The sequence below is a fragment of the Pristiophorus japonicus genome, chromosome 6 (assembly GCF_044704955.1).
Source record: "Pristiophorus japonicus isolate sPriJap1 chromosome 6, sPriJap1.hap1, whole genome shotgun sequence".
NCBI classification, from domain to species: Eukaryota; Metazoa; Chordata; class Chondrichthyes; family Pristiophoridae; genus Pristiophorus; species Pristiophorus japonicus.
Genome location: NC_091982.1, coordinates 155,550,425 through 155,565,821, shown reverse-complemented (window position 1 = coordinate 155,565,821; position 15,397 = coordinate 155,550,425). Strand labels below are relative to the sequence as shown.

The following is a 15,397-nucleotide window of genomic DNA, read 5'->3' as shown; positions in this document are numbered from 1 at the left end:
GACTGGATGGTACAGTGGGTCACACACTGTCCTCTCACACTCTGGGACTGGGTGGTACAGTGGGTCACACACTGTCCTTTCACACTCTGGGACTGGGTGGTACAGTGGGTCACACACTGTCCTTTCACACTCTGAGACTGGTTGGTACAGTGGGTCACACACTGTCCTTTCACACTCTGGGACTTTGTGGTACAGTGGGTCACACACTGTCCTTTCACACTCTGGGAATGGGTGGTACAATGGGTCACACACTGTCCTTTCACACTCTGGGACTGGGTGGTACAGTGGGTCACACACTGTCCTTTCACACTCTGGGACTGGGTGGTACAGTGGGTCACACACTGTCTTTTCACACTGACAAATTCAGATTTCCAATTCTGAACCTGCCAGTGTGGGATTTAAACTCACGTTCTCTCAATTATTAGTCCAGGAAAATAACTACTCCGCTATCGTACTCTTGTAAGAGTCTTCCATGAAGTGCTTTTGATTCTTACTCCTAGATGGCACAAAATTCACCCTAATTGGCACAGGACTGATGGATTGTAAAACTCACATGTCACACTGATACAAATATCAGGCAATGTTCTGAGTTGGTTTGAGGCACACAGGGTAGGGAAAGTTTTATGAGCACCAAGAGCTATGATGGGTGGAACACTGCGACTGGCAGGGAGCGATGGGTCATACGGTGCAATGTGTAGCAGTGCGCGATGGGTGCGATAGGTGGCAGAGTGCGATGGGTACAATGGGTGGCAGGGAGCGATGGGTGACACGGTGCGATGGGTGGCAGGGAGCGATGGGGAGCAGGGAGCGATGGGTGACACGGTGCGATGGGTGGCAGGGAGCGATGGGTGACACGGTGTGATGGGTGGCAGCTGCACAGTGCTATGCGCCCACTGGGAAGGAGGAGAGCATTGGTTACATTTATAAATTAGATAAATGTCAAATAAAGGTGGATGTATTCTCTGTCACTGCTAAACGCTTGGATCTACAAATGTCGCCAGCTCACAGTGTACATTAGGACTGAGGGTGGAACATTACTTGAAATAAATCACACTTGTGTATACTGCAAAAACATTAACCCATATTTGCTCTGTTTGAGCTGCTGTGTGTTTCATAATCATTAGCACTGTCAATTATCAGCAATGGATGACAACTATTCACCCCCAGCCAGCAGAGATACAGATCGTATCCGCAGTCACTGTCTACCGGGAACCCAATGTCTGCCAGGAAACGGCTCCAAAACAGATAGAATAGTAACTGATACCATAGAATGATTGCAGGCAGTTATCTGATCTCAGGGGGTTAGCAGCCAGTTAGAAATTGCTGGATCTCCTGTCTTGTGAAAGGTATTGTAATCCCTCCCGGGTACCTGATTCTGCCACTGATCAGTTACGTATTCTCCATTTTCTGTCCTGTTGCTGAACATGTATTTGAGGGTCTTGCTCCAAAGCTGTGACTAAGTGGGTAGCATGCTCGCCTATGAGTCAGAAGGTCATCAACTCAAGTCCCACAGAATCTAGGCTGATGCTCTAGTGCAGTGCTGAGGGAGTGCTGCACTGTCGGAGAAGCCATCTTTTGGATGAGATTTTAAACCGAGGCCCCCTCTGCCTTCTTCAGGTGGACATAAAAATTCCCATTGTACTATTTTGAAGAAGAACCAGACTCCTTGGAGTCCTGTGTAATATTTATCCCTCAACCAACGTTACTAAAACAGATTATCTGATCATTATCACTTCGTTTGTGGGACCTTGCTGGGCGCAAATTGGCTTTATTTGCAAGGCCAGCATTTATTGCCCATCCCTAATTGCCCTTGAGAAGGTGGTGGTGAGCCGCCTTCTTGAACCGCTGCAGTCTTTGTGGTGAAGGTACTCCCACAGTGCTGTTGGGGAGGGAGTTCCAGGATTTTCACCCAGCGATGAAGGAACGGCGATATATTTCCAAGTCAGGATGGTTTGTAACTTGGAGAGGAACTCACAGCTCATGGTGTTCACTTCCACCTGCTGCGCTTGTCCTTATAGGTGGTAGAGATCGCGGGTTTGGGAGGTGCTGCTGAAGAAACCGTGGCGAGCTGCTGCAGTGCATCTTAAAGATGGTACACATTGCAGCCACGATGCGCCAGTGGTAGAGGGAGTGAATGTTGAAGGTGGTGGATGGGGTGCCAATCAAGTGGACTGCTTAATCCTGGATGGTGTCGCGCTTCTTGAGTGTTGTTGGAGCTGCACTCATCCAGGCAAGTGGAGAGTATTCCATCGCACTCCTGACCTGTGCCTTGTAGATGGTGGAAAGGCTTTAAAAAAGGAGGCAGACAAAAAGCAGGAAACTATAGACCAGTTAGCCGAACATCTGTCGTAGGGAAAATGCTGGAGTCCATTATTCAGCAAGCAGTAGCGGGACATTTGGAAAAGCATAATTCAATCAAGCAGAATCAGCATGGTTTTATGAAAGGGAAATCATGTTTGACAAATTTGCTGGAGTCCTTTGAGGATGTAACGAGCAGTGTGGATAAGGGGGAAGCAGTGGATGTGGTGTTCTTGAATTTCCAGAAGGCATTCGATAAGGTGCTACAAAAAAGGTTACTGCACAAGATAAAAATTCACGGAGTTGGGGGTAATATATTAACATGGATAGAAGATTGGCTAACTAACAGAAAACAGAGAGTGGGGATAAATGGGTCATTTTCCAGTTGGCAAACAGTAACTCGTGGGGTGCCGCAGGGATCACTGCTGGGTCCTCAACTATTTACAATCTATATTAATGACTTGGATGAAGGGACTGAGTAATGTAGCCAAGTTTGCTGATGATACAAAGATGGGTAGGAAAGCAAATTGTGAGGAGGACACAAAAAATATGCAAAGGGATATAGACAGGCTAATTGAGTGGGCAAAAATTTGGCAGATGGAGTATAATGTGGGAAAATGTGAGGTTATCCACTTCAGCAGAAAAATTAGAAAAGCAAATTATAATTTAAAGGGAGAAAAATTGCAAAGTGCTGCAGTACAGAGGGACCTGGGGGTCCTTCTGCATGAATCACAAAAGGTTTGTATGTGGGTACAGCAAGTAATCAGGAAGGCAAATGCAATGTTGGCCTTTATTGCAAGGGGGATAGAGTATAAAAGCAGAGAAGTCCTGCTACAACTGTACAGGGTATTGGTGAGGCCACACCTAGATTACTGCATACAGTTTTGGTCTCCGTATTTAAGGAAGGATATACTTGCATTGGAGCTGTTCAGAGAAGGTTCACTAGGTTGATTCCGGAGGTGAGAGGGTTGACTTATGAAGATAGGTTGAGTAGGTTGGGATTATACACATTGGAGTTCAGAAGAATGAGAGGTGATCTTATCGAAACATATCATCATCATCATAGACAGTCCCTCGAACGAGGATGATTTGCTTCCACGAGAGTTCACAGATGTTTCAATGAAGGACCCGATATTCCAATCCTGAACTCCAATTGAAGGGGTGGAAAATGCATGTACGTGGATTTTTTTAATGTGTGGTGACCGTTGCACATCAGCCACCACACTGGCTCGACAGAGCTAGGCCTTTATCCAGTGGCAAGGGTTAACCAGGACGACTGGAAACCTGCTCTGCTGCACGGACCTAGTGCGCGTACATATCGCAGTGTGGGCTGGTCCGTGCTGCCCCTGGGCCCTCGGCTCTTCTGGGCCCCATACCCTCATTCGCCGCACCTCCACCACGAACTCGCACTGCACCTCCGCCACAATCTCCCGCCGCACCTCTCCGCCACGATCACCCACCAATCTAAGCCACGATCCCTCATCACTCCTCCGCCCCGATCACTCGTCGCAAGTCACCACGACTTTCCCGCTCCTCTGCTTTACCAGGGCCCCACCGAAACATATAAGATAATGAGGGGGCTCGACAAGGTGGATAGAGAGAGAATATTTCCACTCATAGGGGAAACTAAAACTAGGGCACATATTCTCAGAATAAGATTTAAAACTGAAATGAAGAGAAACTTCTTCTCTCAGAGGGTTGTAAATCTATGGAATTCTCTGCCCCAGAGAGCTGTGGAGGCTGGGTCACTGAATATATTGAAGGCGGAGATAGATTTTTGAGCGATAAGGGAATAATGGGTTATGGAGAGCGGGCAGGGAAGTGGAGCTGAGTCTATGATCAGATCAACCATGATTTTATTAAATGGCAGAGCAGGCTCGAGGGGCTGGGCGGCCTACTCCTGCTCCTATTTGTTATGTTCTTATGAGACACTCCCCACAGAATACCCAGCCTCTGATCTGCTCTTGTAGCCACAGTATTTATGTGGGTGGTCCAGTTAAGTTTCTGGTCAATGGATGTGGATGGTGGGGGATTCAGTGATGGTAATGCTGTTGAATATCAAGGGGGGGTGGTTAGACTCTCGCTTGTTGGAGATGATCATTGCTTGGCACTTGTGTGGCGTGAATGTTATTTGTCACTTATCAGCCCAAGCCTGAATGTTGTCCAGGTCTTCCTGCATGCGGGCATAGACTGCTTCATTATCTGAGGAATTGAGAATGGAACTGAACACTGTGCAATCATCAGTGAACATCCCCACTTCTGACATGATGGAGGGAAGGTCATTGATGAAGCAGCTGAAGATGGTTGGGCCGAGGACACTGCTCTGAGGAACTCCTGCAGCAATGTCCTGGGGCTGTGATGATTGATCTCTAACAATCACAACCATCTTCCTCTGTGTTCAGTATGACTCCAGCCAGTGGAGAGTTTTCCCCCTGTTTCACATTGGCTTCAATTTTACTAGGGCTCCTTGATGCCACACTTGGTGAAATGCTGCCTTGATGTCACTCTCAATTCAACTCTGGAATTCAGCTCCTTTGTCCATGTTTGGTCAAAGGCTGTAATGAGGTCTGGAGCCGAATGTTCCTGGCAGACCCCAAACTGAGCATCGGTGAGCACGTTATTGAGGAGTAAGTGTCGCTTGATAGCACTGTCAATGACACCTTCCATCACTTTGCTGATGATTGAGAGTAGACTGATGAGGCGGTAATTGGCCGGATTGGATTTGTCCTGCTTTTTGTGGACAGGACATATCTTGGCAATTTTCCACATTGTCGGGTAGATACCAATGTTGTAGCTGTACTGGAACAGCTTGGCTAAAGGCACAGTTAGTTCTGGAGCACAAGTCTTCAGCATGACAACTGGGATGTTGTCAGGGGCCCATAACCTTTGCTGTATCCAGTGCGCTCAGCCGTTTCTTGATATCACGTGGAGTGAATCAAATTGGCTGAAGACCGGCTTCTGTGATGGTGGGGACCTCAGGAGGAGGCTGATATGGATCATCCACTTTGTACTTCTGGCTGAAGATGGTTGCAAAGCTTCAGCCTTGTCTTTTGCACTTGCGTGCTGGGCTCTGCCATCATTGAGGGTGGGGATATACATGGAGCCTACTCCTCCCATTAGTTGTTTAATTGTCTGCTACTTAGCATACATGTAGTCCTGTGTTGCAGCTTCCCCAGGCTGGTACCTCATTTTTAGGTCCCCTGGCTTGATGGTAGAATGAGGGATATTGTGGTGCTGCTGATGGCCCACAGTGACTTATGGATGTCCAGCTTTGAGCTACTCGATCAGTTCTGAATTTATCCTATTTAGCACAGTGGTAGTGCCACACAACACAATGGAGCGTGTCTTTAGTGTGAAGACGGGACTTTGTCTCGACAGTGACTGTGCAGTGATCACTGCTACCAATGTTGTCATGGACAGATGCATCTGTGATAGGTAGATTGGTAAGGACGAGGTCAAGTAAGTTCTTCCCTGGTGTTGGTTCTCATACCACCTGCCACAGGCCCAGTCTGGCAGGTACATCCTTCAGAGCTCGGTCAGCTCGGTCAGTATTGGTGCGACCAAGCCACTCTTGGTGATGGACATTGAAGTCCCCCACCCAGAGTACATTCTGTGCCCTTGCTACCCTCAGTGCTTCTTCCAAGTGGTGTTTAACATGGAGGAGTACTAATTCATCAGCTGAGGGAGGGTGGTGTGTGATAATCAGCAGAAAGCTTCCTTGCCCATGCTTGGCCTGAAGCCCTGAGACTTCATGGTGTCCGGAGGCAATGTTAAGGACACCCAGGGCCACTCCCTCCCGAATGTATACCAATGTGTTGCCACCTCGGGTGGGTCTATCCTGCCGGTGGGACAGGATATACCCAGGGATGGTGATGGAGGAGTCGGGGACACTGGCTGAAAGATATGATTCTGTGAGTATGATTATGTCAGGTTGTCGCTTGATTAATCTGTGGGACAGCTCTCCCAATTTTGGCGCAAGTTCCCAGATGTTGATGAGAAGGATTTTGCAGGGTTGACTGGGCTGGGTGTGTTGTTGTCGTGTCCAAAGCTGGTGCCAACGTCGTTGCCAGGTGGTCCATCCAGCTTTATTCTTATTATTTTTCCTCATAGCGGTTTGTTGCAACTGAGTGGCTTGCTAGGCCATTTCACAGGGTAGTTAAGAGTCAACCACATTGCTGTGGGTCTGGAGTCACATGCAGGCCAGACCAGGTAAGGACAGCAGATTTCCTTCCCTAAAGGACATTAGTGAACCAGATGGGTTTTTACGACAATCTGGTAATTTCATGGTCACCGTTAGTGACATTAGATTTTTATTCCATGTTTCCCACATTACAACAGAGACTACACTTCAAAAATACTTCATTGGCTGTAAAGCGCTTTGGGACATCCTGAGGTTGTGAAAGTCGCTATAGAAGTGCAAGATTTCTTTTTCAAACGTGACCATTTAATCCATGACCCATCTACGTCCCGTTGTAGGGTGGTGTCATTTCAGTCCTAACCTGTCTGTTCGCTTTTGGTAGAGTGATGTTCCCAGCAGAGCCCTGGACATCGGCTGTGCTGTGGGGAGAGCCTCGTTTGAACTGGCACGGGTATTTGAGGAGGTGGTGGGCATCGACTTCAGCCTCTCCTTTGTGAACTGCTGCAATCAACTGAAAGAAAAAGGCCAGCTCCCTTACTGTGTCGTGACTGAAGGAGACTTGAGCACCCAGCACACTGCCGTGGTACCCAAGGACATTGTAAGTACTCAACCCAGCCTTTACTCATCTCCCCACCCCTGCCATTCTATACTTTGCCATTCATTCTCTCCCTCTCCTTTTCCTTTGTCTCTAGCTCAATTTTTCCAATCTGCTCTCCATCTATTTCTTATTTTTCTTTATGTCTACATTCTCCTATATTCATGCTGCTCTCTCTCTCTCCCTTTTCTTGCTGTTGCTGTCCCCAATTTGCCATTCCGGCTCATGCCTTCTCCCTTTCTGTGTGTCTGTAACCCATTTTCTTTCCTTGAACAACTATTGGGTTTACTGCAGATGACAGTCAGATGACCTGTTGCTTCACCCTGCCCCTGGCCAAAGCTTCTCCCTGGGCAGCCCCCACCCACTTCCCCCACCCCCCCTCCGTGGTAAGACCCTGGTCAATTTTACTATCATTGCCAGGAAAACCACATTGACTCAATTTGGTGCCAGTGCCTGTCACCCACGACCAAGATCACTAATTTGGCTGGTGGAGGAAGGCCCTAGTGCCAGCTGAGGCTAGGGTCACCCACTCTGATTGGACATTACCCTGGATGTTTTAATCACATGACCTCCTGCCTCCAAACCCGAGCCACGCGCCTCCCTCATTGGTCGCCCGACAAGTCCAGCCTTGCTTCCCCAGGGCCAATTGGAAAGTGAGTAGGCACTTTGTTACCCAATGGAATGAATCTTGCCTGTCAGTCAAACTGCTTTTTTCCCCATCCCCAACATTTGTATAACTAATAAACAAATGTCCAAAGAAAATGAAAAAAAAAGATAACTATTTTTAAATGTCCCCTGTGATTTTTCTCCCGATTGTTGCTCAGAGCAGTGTCCTGGAGATGAAGCTTCAATTGCTGGAGATTCCGGGGCACTCCTAGTGGGTTGGCAACCCCTAGCTGAAGCCAAGATCCAAACCCAGCTCTCCCATGTCCACGATGCAGGCTGTGAATGAATGGGACATTGCTGGGTGATGGGAAAACACTAACAGCAAAATGTGGCAGATGGCCAACTTTTGTATTCACTCAAGTCAATGTTCAGACCAGAAGCTTGCGAAGTATCCAAGAAGAGTTTGCACTGAACTTAGTCTACATGCCAAAACATGACCTGCCGTGTTTCCAGAATTTTCTGCAATCATTTTAGGTTTGCAGTTTTTCTCCTTGTCCACGCAGCTAAGGGACCAGACTCAGGGTATCGTTTCAGTTCAGAGATAAGATTGAGCAAAACTATTGTTCGAATAATGACCGTGTATAAAGTGAGTAATGTCGTCCGAGTTCATGAGTATAAAACGGTAGAGTTCAGAGTAGCCAATTAAACACTGCAGAGCGTGAGAAGCCCAGTGAGTTAAGACACTCTCATCTGAAGGACTTAGTTTGACTCCAGCTCAGACTGGGAGGGACCTTTACTCTTGTATTTGCATCTCCCGTTAACATCCCCGGGGGGGATATAACGGAGCACAAGCAATTTCTCGGCCTGGGCAGCGACTGTGAAATTCTGCGGGAGGTAGCGGAGGCGCAAACTGGTAGCGGCTGGCTCCTGACGTCATCGGCGTGCGCAGCGACCCGTTTTCGCCCCGAAGCGGAACTTCAGTAGTGGCCAGTGAGGCGGCCGCGGGCATTGTCCATGCCAGCCCCGTGGCCCGCAAGCCAGGACACACTCTGCTTGCAGGGCCAACATTTTGTTTTTCCATGGCCGACATCCTGGTCACGGCCTTGCCTTGTGGAATTGGCGGGGTCCATGCCGCCATGTTGCAGCCCGGCACTCCGCTTCTGAACCGGGTTGCTGCCACGGCACCCCGCTCCCCGGTGGAGAAACATAGAAACAGAGAAAATACGTGCAGGAGTAGGCCATTCGGCCCTTCTAGCCTGCACCGCCATTCAATGAGTTCATGGCTGAACATGCAACCTCAGTACCCCATTCCTGCTTTCTCACCATACCCCTTGATCCCCCTAGTAGTAAGGACTTCATTTAACTCCTTTTTGAATATATTTAGTGAATTGGCCTCAACAACTTTCTGTGGTAGAGAATTCCACAGGTTCACCACTCTCTGGGTGAAGAAGTTTCTCCTCATCTCGGTCCTAAATGGCTTACCCCATATCCTTAGACTGTGACCCCTGGTTCTGAACTTCCCCAACACTGTGAACATTCTTCCTGCATTTAACCTGTCTAAACCCGTCAGAATTTTAAACGTTTCTGTGAGATTCCCTCTCATGCTTCTGAACTCCAGTGAATACAAGCCCAGTTGATCCAGTCTTTCTTGATATGTCACTCCCGCCATCCCGGGAATCAGTCTGGTGAATCTTCGCTGCACTCCCTCAATAGCAAGAATGTCCTTCCTCAAGTTAGGAGACCAAAACTGTACACAATACTCCAGGTGTGGCATCACCAAGGCCCTGTACAACTGTAGTAACACCTCCCTGCCCCTGTACTCAAATCCCCTCGCTATGAAGGCCGACATGCCATTTGCCTCTTAATGTACAATGTAAACAGCTGGTGCCCCAGCACAGTACCTTGCGGTACCCCACTAGTCACTGCCTGCCATTCTGAAAAGTACCCATTTACTCCTACTCTTTGCTTCCTGTCTGACAACCAGTTCTCAATCCACATCAGCACACTAACCCCAATCCCATGTTCTTTAACTTTGCACATTAATCTCTTGTGTGGGACCTTGTCGAAAGCCTTCTGAAAGTCCAAATACACCACATCAACTGGTTCTCCCTTGTCCACTCTACTGGAAACATCCTCAAAAAATTCCAGAAGATTTGTCAAGCATGATTTCCCTTTCACAAATCCATGCTGACTTGGACCTATCATGTCACCTCTTTCCAAATGCGCTGCTATGACATCCTTAATAATTGATTCCATCATTTTACCCACTACTGAGGTCAGGCTGACCGGTCTATAATTCCCTGTTTTCTCTCTCCCTCCTTTTTTAAAAAGTGGGGTTACATTGGCTACCCTCCACTCGATAGGAACTGATCCAGAGTCTATGGAATGTTGGAAAATGACTGTCAATGCATCCGCTATTTCCAAGGCCACCTCCTTAAGTACTCTGGGATGCAGTCCAACAGGCCTTGGGGATCTATCGGCCTTCAATTCCATCAATTTCCCCAACACAATTTCCAGACTAATAAGGATTTCCCTCAGTTCCTCCTTCTTACTAGACCCTCTGACCCCTTTTATATCTGGAAGGTTGTTTGTGTCCTCCTTAGAGAATAGCAAAGCAAAGTACTTGTTCAATTGGTCTGCCATTTCTTTGTTCCCCGTTATGACTTCCTCTTATTCTGACTGCAGGGGACCTAGGTTTGTCTTTACTAACCTTTTTCTCTTTATATATCTATAGAAGCTTTTGCAGTCCATTTTAATGTTCCCTGCAAGCTTCCTCTTGTACTCTATTTTCCCTGCCCTAATCAAACCCTTTGTCCTCCTCTGCTGAGTTCTAAATTTCTCCCAGTCCCCGGGTTCGCTGCTATTGCTGGCCAATTTGTACGCCACTTCCTTGGCTTTAATACTATCCCTGATTTCCCATGATAGTCACGGTTGAGCCACCTTCCCTTTTTTATTTTTACGCCAGACAGGGATGTACAATTGTTGTAGTTCATCCATGCGGCCTCTAAATGTCTGCCATTGCCCATCCACTGTCAACCCCTTAAGTATCATTCGCCAATCTATCCAAGTCAATTCACACCTCATACCTTCAAAGTTACCCTTCTTTAAGTTCTGGACCATGGTCTCTGAATTAACTGCTTCCTTCTCCATCCTAATGTAGAATTACACCATATTATGGTCACTCTTCTCGCACAATGAGATTGCTAATTAATCCTCTCTCATTACACAACACCCAGTCTAAGATGGCCTCCCCCCTAGTTGGTTCCTCGACATATTGGTCTAGAAAACCATCCCTTGTGCACTCCAGGAAATCCTCCTCCACCGTATTGTTTCCAGTTTGGTTAGCCCAATCTATATGCATATTAAAGTCACTCATGATATCTGCTGCACCTTTATTGCATGCACCCCTAATTTCCTGTTTGATGCCCTCCCCAACATCACTAGTACTGTTTGGAGGTCTGTACACAACTCCCACTAGTGTTTTCTGCCCTTTGGTATTCCGTAGCTCCATCCAAAGCTATTCCACATCATCCAAGCTAATGTCTTTCCTTACAATTGCATTAATTTCCTCTTTAACCAGCAGCGCCAACCCGCCTCCTTTTCATTTCTGTCTATCTTTCCGAAATGTTGAATACCCTTGGATGTTGAGTTCTCAGCCTTGGTCACCCTGGAGCCATGTCTCCGTGATGCCAACCACATCGTATCCGTTAACTGCTATCTGCACAGTTAATTTGTCCACCTTATTCCGAATACTCCTCGCATTGAGGCATAGAACCTTCAGGCTTGTTTTTTTAATTCACTTTGACCCTTTAGAATTTTGCTGTAAAGTGGCCCTTTTTGTTTTTTGCCTTGGGTTTCTCTGCCCTCCCCTTTTACTCGTCTCCTTTCTGTCTTTTGTTTCTGTCTCCATTTTGGTTCCCTCTGTCTCCCTGCATTCGTTTACATCCCCCTGCCATATTAGTTTAACTCCTCCCTAACAGCACTAGCAAACACTACCCCTAGGATATTGGTTCCAGTCCTGCCTAGGTGCAGACCGTCCAATTCATCTTGGTCCCTCCTCCCACCTTCCAATGCCCCAGGAATTTGAATCCCTTCCTGCTGCACCACTGCTCAAGCCACGTATTCATCTGAGCTATCCTATGATTCCTACTCTGACTAGCACGTGGCACTGGTAGCAATCCCGAGATTACTACTTTTGAGTTCCGACTGTTTAATTTAGCTCCTAGCTCCTTAAATTCGTCTCTTTGGACCTCATCCGTTTTTTACCTGTATCGTTGGTACCAATGTGCACCACGACAACTGGCTGTTCACCCTCCCTTTTCAGAATGTCCTGCACCCGCTCTGAGACATCCTTGACCCTTGCACCAGGGAGGCAACATACCATCCTGGAGTCTCGGATGCGGCCGCAGAAACGCCTATCTATTCCCCTTACAATTGAATACCCTATCACTATCGCTCTCCCACTCTTTTTCCTACCCTCCTGTTCAGCAGAGCCAGCCACGCTGCCTTGAACTTGGCTGCTGCTGCCCTCCCCTGATGAGTCATCCTCCCCAACAGTACTCAAAGCGGTGTATCTGTTTTGCAGGGGGATGACCGCAGGGGACCCCTGCACTAACTTCCTTGCACTGCTCTTCCTGTTGGTCTTCCATTCACTATCTGGCTGTAGACCCTTTACCTGCGGTAAGACCAACTCGCTACACGTGCTAATCACGTCATTCTCAGCATCGTGGATGCTCCAGAGTGAATCCATCTTCAGCTCCAATTCCGCAACGCGGTCCGTCAGGAGATGGAGACGGATACACTTCCCGCACATGTAGAAGTAGTGGGCCCTCGCCCCATTGCAGAGTTCGCAACCTGCCTACCCCTTTAACGGAAGGGTACTGGGCAGCGCTATGCACGCTTCGCGTAGCGCTGATAATTTCCCGCGGTTAGCATCCCAGTCCCTCTCCCGAGAGGAAATGGAGCGCGTGACATTGTGTCCACTTCCTCTCGGGGGGTGATAACCCCAATTTTGCTGCCGTGGCGGAACCTCTGCACCAGCCAGAGCAAGTCCCGCCTCGCCTCGGTTACTGCCTGCAAACGAGGCGCGACCGAATATCGGCCCCAAAGCCTTTGCCTTTCAACCCAGTTGGTCACTTTGTGTTTCTGGTTCCTTCTGCAGGAGCGGGATAGGTGCCAATTCAGGAAGGGTGATGCCTGCAACCTGCCGACAGATCTGGGAACCTTTGGCTGTGTACTGGCAGGGAACCTGATCTGTCGCCTACCTGACCCCTTTGCGTTCTTCCACAGACTCCCGGGGCTAGTGGCCCTAGGTGGAATTCTTGTCATTACATCACCGTACACCTGGCTGGAGGAGTTCACACCAAAGGTAAAATTATCTGCTTCCAGTTTGAAACCTTCGGGTTACAGGGCCTGCTATGTATCCAGAGTAATTCTGTATGATCAAATGTCTTGGAAAGTGCCAGGACTATAATCATTTAACTGATTGCCTTAATTAAACAGATGATCCATTCACGCTGTGAAGAAATATTGAACAGTTCCTCCTACTCCCTGTCCCTAAAAGATGTATTGGGACCAGCAGCAATGAGCCACTCTTAATGTCAGATGCAGCTGGTGTTAGACCGAGGGTGGATCTCTGTATTTAGGAATTTAAGGAAGCAGCCTCAGACTTCAGCAGCATACTGACACCTATATAACTGTAACCAATCCTGAGCATTCTCCAAGAAACTAGATAGTTCATTGGACCATCTGCAACCTTTTCAGTTTCACGTTCAAACATTGTAGCTTGAGCGAACTGTCCTGCTGGCTCTAAGCTAATCGTAAAGGTGTTTGGCAGTATTTGGCCTTGCCCAGCAGAGCTCTGCTTACCTGACCAGAGAACAAAGCAGAAGCAGAAGTATAATTCAGCAGTGCCATCTGTAAGCTGGTACAGCACTTGCCTTAAAGCATCAGCTCTGTACACAGCACCATTGTGTAAACTACCAGAAGCCGCCAAGAGCCACCAAACAGATGTGAACAGTCGGAGCCACTAATAGTATGTCTGCCTGATTAATTTGGTCACTTGCATTTCAATCATAATTTTTTTTCTTTCCACAGTCACTGTGGTTGGGTGGGTACAAGGATGGCTCCGGCAAGGAGGTACGAGGGTTTGATACGATGAAGCGAATCTTCTCTCCGCACTTTGAGCTGGTGGCCGAGAAGAACGAACCCATCCTGATCCGTGAGACGGCACGCAAGCACCAGTGGACGGTGGCTCACATGACCATATGGAGAAGGGGAACCGTCTAGAATTCTGCAGCCATCTTTGCTCACAACGGTCCAACACTTTGGCTTGGCAAAACAGGATAGACAAACTAGTTTGTTTTTAATTTAAAGAAGCAAAAAATGAACATGGAAGTAACATTAGTCCACAGCAGTAAAGTAGGAGGACACAGGCAGTCCAATAGCTAGCCAGATAACATCAAGAAAAGGGCCCTCTTGATCACCCCAACCATCAATTGGCAAGTAATGACACAGAGGTCCTCTGTACCCAATGTTCCTCTTCATCCCCTTGGCATCACCTCCTCTCACTAATTCCCACCTGCACTGCGAGGGAACCTGCAAATCCCCCTGAAATAATGCACCATATCTGGAGCAGTATCATCAATTACCGGAACAGACTTCAGCCCCTCCCTGAAAGGAATGCCCAAATTGCCTAGATTCTAGAGCGGTCACAGCAGATCGGAAGATAGATATTTTCAAGGCTGAGATAAATAGATTTTTGGAGTCAGGGGAATCAAGGGATATGAAGATCGGGCGGGAAAGTGGAGATGAGGTCGATGATCAGCCATGATTTTATTGAATGGCGGAGCAGGCTCGAGGGGCCGTATGGCCTTCTCCTGCTCCTATTTCTTATGTTATATGTTCTTAGACTTAGATCAGGTTGTGCGCCATCAATGTTTCAGAGTGAAGGTTTGCTGTATTTTAAATGATGGAGCTGTATTCTGGAATCTGCCATTGGTGACATGGCATATACAGTACATGAATAAGGATTGAATCAATAAAAGTTTCACCCTGCCTTTCAAACGTGTCCTTCTTTAACTAACTGCAGAATAGAAAATGAAGACTGTACAATTTGAAATTCAACATCAATAAAGTTGTCCAATGTGAGAATGTGTAACCTCCGAATCAGTCACATGACGTTGGGTAAATGTCACATGACTTGGTCGGGTCCGTGATCACCATCTCGTGGTGGTGGGGTTCCAAACACTTGTAGCACACTGGCTACCAATGCGGAGGAACAATCAACAAAGCCAATCGGATGGTGAACTACACACAGCCAAAACAGTCAGAGGAGGTCGTGCTCAAACTTTATAGTGCTTTGGTCAGACCGCAAGTTGAATACTGCAACTGGTTCTCCTCACCGAGAAACAAGACCGGTAGCTGGAGCTAGTACATAAGAGCCACAAGGCTGATGCCTGTATCAGGGGGCTGAGTTATGAAGAAAGACGGAAGAAACTTTATCTTTTCAGCCTGGTTAGGAGGCGGCCAAGAGATAATTTTTGATTTCAATAAGATTGTTAAGGATGCAGAGAAAGTTAATCCAGAATATTATATTAAACTGTGAGAACATAACTCAGAGACAAAGGTACAGACTAATAAGGGTACTTTTCGGAAAGATATTGGGAAATTATTCACAGAGTACTCAATGTATGGAATAAACTTCCAGCTAGAACAGCGAAAGCTCAGGAATCATTGAAGAAACAACTGGATGCTTCAAG

At 47.5% G+C, this 15,397-nt stretch overlaps 2 protein-coding genes across 4 annotated transcripts in view; one reads left to right on the top strand and one right to left on the bottom strand.

Moving 5' to 3' along the window:
• Positions 1–15,397, bottom strand: part of kif1aa (kinesin family member 1Aa) — a 511,950-nt gene that overhangs the window by 370,743 nt on the left and 125,810 nt on the right. The window lies entirely within an intron of this gene.
• LOC139265260 (uncharacterized) overlaps positions 1–15,397 on the top strand; it is a 44,715-nt gene that overhangs the window by 1,254 nt on the left and 28,064 nt on the right. The window contains exons 2-4 of one of the 2 annotated variants that reach the window (XM_070882198.1): positions 6,819–7,034; positions 12,799–13,005; positions 13,734–14,689. In XM_070882198.1, the coding sequence (XP_070738299.1) occupies positions 6,819–7,034; positions 12,799–13,005; positions 13,734–13,925 (615 nt within the window). In that variant the 3' untranslated portion in view covers positions 13,926–14,689. Of the gene's footprint in view, positions 1–6,818; positions 7,035–12,798; positions 13,006–13,733; positions 14,690–15,397 lie in introns of those variants that run through there. The other variant, XM_070882199.1, reaches the window with a different exon arrangement.